General features: G+C 43.4%; 1 protein-coding gene across 1 annotated transcript in view; it reads left to right on the top strand.

The window, feature by feature from the left end:
- Positions 1 to 2,891, top strand: part of mcm2 (minichromosome maintenance complex component 2) — a 46,005-nt gene extending 43,114 nt beyond the window's left edge. The window contains exon 17 of the mRNA XM_068052146.1: positions 2,310 to 2,891. Within this exon, the coding sequence (XP_067908247.1) occupies positions 2,310 to 2,420 (111 nt within the window). The 3' untranslated portion in view covers positions 2,421 to 2,891. The remainder of the gene's footprint in view (positions 1 to 2,309) is intronic.
- The last annotated feature ends 3,109 nt before the right edge of the window (positions 2,892 to 6,000 follow it).

The raw sequence follows: 6,000 nt of genomic DNA on the forward strand, positions 1-6,000 counted from the left end.
TGGGTGAGGGCAGCAATAGGGATTCGCTGCCCTCGAGCTCAGATGGGTTGGGGGGGGTTCCCTGTGTTGATCACTATTTAGTGACTGGAGTAGAAAGTGGATGCAGCCCAAGGGCACAATGGATATATCCCCAATGATCAAGTAACTTGCTAACACTGTTGAGGCATGCACACCCGGGAGCAGATAAAGGCAGTCCCAGGACATCACTGCAGGAGTTCCTCAGGGTAGTGTTCTATGCCCAACCATCTTCAGCTGCTTCATTAATGACCTTCCCTCCATCATAAGGTCAGAAGTGAGATGTTCGCTGACGACTGCACAATGGTCAGCACCATTCGCGACTCCTCAGATACTGAAGCAGCAAGACTTGGACAACATTCAGGTTTGGGCTGATAAGTGGCAAGTAACATTTGTGCCAGGCAATGACCATCTCAACCAAGAGAGGATCTAACCATCTCCCCTGGATGTTCAATGGCATAACCATCACTGAATCCCCCACTATTAATAATCTGGGGGTCACCATTGCCCAGAAACTGAACTGGACCAGCCACATAAATGCTGTGGCTAAAAGAGCAGGTCAGAGGCTGGGAATTCTGCAACGAGTAACTCAACACCTGACTCTCCAATGCCTGTCCACCATCTACAAGACACAAGTCAGGAGTGTGATGGAATACTCTCCACTTGCCTGGATGGGTGCAACTCCAGCAACACTCAAGAAGCTTGACATCATCCAGCACAAAGCAGCCCACTTGATTAGCACCCGGTCCACCACCTTCAACATTCACTCCCTCCAGCACCATTGCAAGGTGGCAGCAGTGTGTACCGTCTTCAAGATGCACTTGAGTAACTCAGCAAGGCTGCTTCGGCAGTACCTTCCAAACCCACAAATTCGACCACCTAGAAGGATGGGGGCAGCAGATGCACGGGAACACCACCACCTGCAGGTACCCCTCCAAGCCACACACCGTCCTGACTTGGACCTATATTGCCGTTCCTTCACTGTTGCTTGGTCAAAATCCTGGAAATCCTTTCCTAACAGCACTGTTGATCTACCGACACCCCAAGGACTGCAGTGGTTCAAGAACATAGCTCACCACCACCACCTTCTCGAGGGCAATTAGGGATGGGCAATAAATGCTGGCCTAGACAGTAACACCCACATCCCCTGAACGAATTTAAAAAAAATGTCTGGTGCCTGTGGAACCATACTCCAGCATGAGTTAGTATCATCTGAAGGATTGGGATAGTTTCATTTGCAACAATTTCTACATCCTTCATTAGCATGTGTCTGTGCTCTGAACTATGTAGAGCAAGGAATAAGATTGAGTTTCCTGGACCAGTTCTAGTACTTGGGTCCTGTGCTGAGGTGTAGAACTGAATGTTGTTCTACTTTAGACAGTTGGATGCTCTATCCTATCGTCTCTCCTTCTTCACCTTCAGGAACCAATTTAGTTGTGTCTGCCTATTTATACAGACAAGAAAAGACCCTCAGGTCCATCCAGCCTGCCGGACCCAATTATGATAACACGCTATATATGCATCCACCCCACCCAAAAACCATTATCCTGGGAGAGGCAAGAAGCCGGATTAAAATCCCAAGCCAAATTTGGGTGGAGAGAATCTGGGAAATTCATTTCAACCTCTGCCACCCAGACTCACTCACCACCCCGGCATTCAAAACTGATCAGCTTGGGATCTTGTGCTTTTCTTAAAACACTTAACGTATTGAGTCCCTGCTGTACCCACCCAGAGCATCTAAGAAGTCTCAGCAATTGCAAAATAATGTCATGTTGCTGTAAAGCAGGACTGCCAAGCAAAACACTGCTGCACATAGTTTTTTTTTAAGGTGTTCTAATTTTAAGAATTTCTGGATCATAATTGGCCATGTTGATTTAATGATCAAGTCTAATTTTGTTTCAGTTGCATGAAATTCCAAGATTTCACAGGTACTTAGGGAATGTCATTAACTTACGACACTTTTCCTGTGAAAGCCAAGTGGCTGGAGGATTTAAATACAGTGAGACAAGTTTGCTATTACAAATTTGGGCAAAGCAGCTTATAAAGACAGAGTATGTTGGACTTCAAAAATGGGGGGCCTGAATTATGTTTGTGCTCTCTGGCCCATTAACACACGCTGTCTGATTCATTTGAACATTTTGTTATGTGCACATTTACCAGTAATATTGAAGTTTATTGAATCCCATCATTCTTTTGTCAATATTCAATTTAAAAGAAGCTATTGGGACCCTCTTGTTTTACTGTGATTTGTCTGGTTTAGTTGGCTTAAGGTTTTGCTCTTTTTTTTGTTCTAGGCTCGTCAAATCAGCATTCACAACATGACTGCGTTTTACGAAAGCGATCTCTTCAAAATTAACAAGTTCACTCACGATGTGCGAAGGAAGTTAATCGTACAGCAGTTTTGATTTAAAAAGAGAAGAAATTGTGCGGGGCTTGGCATAATGCAAAAACTGACGGCATGTCCCTGGCATAGATGAGCATTTTTTTGGATGGTTACAGCAATGAACTGTGTACTTAGCACACGATGGATTAAGGATGAAAAGGCCATTTGACCCATCAAAAGCTCATTCCTTCTCGTACCTGAACACTCTCATCCAGTTGCTTTTTGAATGCCCTCTTGGTGGATTTTGTTTTCCCCATCTTGTCTGCCAACTTTACCAACTAATGTCTGTATTTTCAACAGATTTTAAAAGAAGAACTTCTGCAAAGATTTTCTCCATTTAGTTACAATGAAGTACTATCTTTTTGTAATAAGACTGTCACATTTTTTAACTGAAGCTATCCTACTTTGCTTAATGACTCCACCCCCCAACCCCCTATCCCCAAATTGTGCTCTTTTCTGAGTGTATAATTAAAACTAGGTGTACATTGTCTAACTTGTGTTCCAGTATCTCTCTATCAAAGATGTTTTTCCAAGTTTTTGTTTGGTTTGAAACCATTCCTACAATTGTCAAACTGTACACTTCCAAGCACTTTTAAATCCTTTCATAACCTCATCACCTCCCTAAATCTATAACATCCTCTAGCCCTGCAACCTCCAAGAACTCTGTGCTCCTCCAATTTTGGCCTCATCCGCATCCCTGATTTTAAGTACTGTGTCATTGACAGCAGAGCCTTAAGCTGTGGAATTTCCTCCCTAAACCCCTCTCTCTAATTTTTCTCTCCTTTTTTAAGATGCTCCTTAAAACCTACCTCTTTGACCAAAGCTTTTGGTCGCCTGTCCTAATGTTTCCTTCTTCGGCTCAGTCAGTTTTTGTCTTACTATGCTCCTGTGAAGTGCCTTGGGACTTTATACAATGTAGAACTTGCTATATAAATGCAAGTTGGTACTTAACTTTCTTGAGAGATTACAGTGTCTTCAGTAATTTTTCAAGATGTTTCATAGTGAAGAGACCAGCAATATAAAAGTATAGTGAGTGCAATGCCACTCAAACCCACAGCTTTAACTTCAGGCTTAACTTTTATGTACAGCTACTAATTTTCTGCTTTAATTGAGTGTATGCGCCAGATACGTATAGCAATCAGTGTCATTTAGCTTTGCTAGTGTAAGCTGGTGCATAACCAGTTTTTTCTGAACTGGCGGTTAACCTCCATAGCACATTGCTGGCCTCGCCACATTGATCAATAATGGGTTATGGGGAGAAGGCAGGGGAATGGAACTGAGGGAATTGTTCTTTCAGAGAGCTGGTGCGGACATGATAGCCTGAATGGCCTCCTTCTGCACTGTAACAATTCTGTAATTTATAGATTGGTTTTAGAAAAGGGTTTAGATAGCAGAAACCATAAGATAATCAGTCATTTGTGAACTTTTGTTTACTTATCTCGGTTTCCACCTTTAATGCGCTGAGGTTAAAAATGCTGCTGTTTGTCCAGTATTCTGTGCAGATTCCTGCTTTGTGATTCTCCAGCATAGCTGTGGGAAAAATAGCTCAGACTCTTACTTTGCTCCATTTCTGGTGGGAAATGTGTTTGACCCATCTGCATTTGCTGTACCTGATGGTTAATGACTTTAGGCAGCTGAATTTACTTAGCAGTTTGGGGTAACCTATACGAATCGTGGCGATGGATCTCACTATGTTGATCATTGTTACATATAAGGGATGTCACTGTTCCAGACATTAAAATTTGTCAGCTTTTTCCCTTTCTCTGGAAAGGCCAGCATTTACTGCCCATCCCTAATTGCCCTATTGTCTGGCCAATATTTATCCTTCAACCAACATCACTAAAATAGATTACTTGGTCATTATAACATTGCTGTTTGTGGGAGTTTGTTGTGCACTAATTGCCACATTTCCTACATTACAGCAGTGACTACACTTTAAAAAGTGCTTCGTTGGTTGCAAAGTGCTTTGGGATGTCCTGAGCTTGCGAAAGACGCTACATAAATGCAAGTCTTAGTTCTGATGCAACTGAGTGATTCCAGTCCCATGAAAACTTTTTAGACTGGACCGGATATGGCAGCTTTCCTTCCAATCAAGGACATTGGCTGTTCCCTTGTGTCGTTGGGACAAAATGCTGGAACGTCTTGCCCATCAACACTGTGAGTGTACCTTCAGCATAAGTTCACACCACCTGCAAGTTCTCCTCCAAGCCACACACCAGTCTGACTTGGAACTATTTCACTGTTGCAGGATCAAAACCCTGGAAGTCTTTTGCTAACAGTACTGTTGGTGTACCTACATCCCAAGGACTACAGTGGTTCAAGAAGGCAGCTCACCACCACCTTCTCGGGCAATTGGGGATGGACAATAAATGCTGGCCGAGCCAGTGACGCCCACATCCCATGAATGAATTCAAAAAATTAGTTAGTTGGGTTGAGGCTTCATGGACACTGGTACTGATGACTTTTTTTCTTATACTGATCTGAAGAACAAATTCTCAAGCTGCCACGGTGAGATTTGAACTCTTGCTAGATTACTAATCTCGTAATACAGTCACTGCACTAACATACCCTCATGAAGATGTCAGTCAGATTTCTTCCTAGTGCTTAAAACAGAAGCAACTGTGGCATCTTTGTTAATTCTTGAAATGTGTTCTTTTCCCCCCGGAGTAAGTCAAGATTTTCTGTAGCAGTTAACATGTTTGTGCCCCCCCCACTTTATAACCTCCTCCGGCCCTTCAACCTTCTGAAAACTTTGTGCTGCTCCAATTCTGACCTCTTGCACCTTCCTGATTTTAATCACTCCCACCGTTGGCCATGCTTTCAGCTGCCTGGGCTCTAAGCTTGAGAATTCTCTCCCTAAACCTCTCTGCCTCTGTCTACTTTTTAAGCCCCTTGTTAAAACATACCTCTTCGACTAATTTTTGGTCACATTTATTTATTCATTCACTGGCCTTGCTGGCAAGGCCCTAATTTATCGCCCATCCTAATTGTCCTTGTGGCGCTGCTGTTTTGAACAACTTCAATCCTTGTGCTGAAGGTACACTCACAGTGCTGATGAGTAAGACATTCCAGGATTTTGTCCCAGCGACACGAGGGAACAGCCAATAATGGTCATGTTAGGATGATGTGATTTGGAGATGGTGTTCCTGTCCATCTGCTGCCATTGGTAATCGAGGTCGTGGGTTTGGGAGGTGCTGTTGAAGTCTTGGTGAGTTGCTGCAGTGCTCTTGTAGATGGCACACACTGCTTCCCCGACACTGATGGTTGAGGGAGTGATTCTTTAAGGTGGTGGTTGAAGTATGGAGTCAGGTCAGTTGCTTACTGCAAAATACCCAGCCTCTGACCTATTGTAGCCACATAAATTTCTGTTCAGTATGACGCCCTGGATGTTAATGGTGGGATTTAGCAATGGTAATGCCATTGAATGTCATGGAGAGGTGGTTAGACTCTATATCATGGGAGAAGATCATTGCCTGGCAATTCTGTGACATGAATGTTACATGCCACTTACCTGCCCAAGCCTGAATGTTGATAGGTTTTGCACATGGGTGTGAACTGCTTCATTATCTGAGGAGTTGAGAATGAAACTGAGCACTCTGCAG

This window comes from Heterodontus francisci, chromosome 19 (assembly GCF_036365525.1).
Source record: "Heterodontus francisci isolate sHetFra1 chromosome 19, sHetFra1.hap1, whole genome shotgun sequence".
NCBI classification, from domain to species: Eukaryota; Metazoa; Chordata; class Chondrichthyes; order Heterodontiformes; family Heterodontidae; genus Heterodontus; species Heterodontus francisci.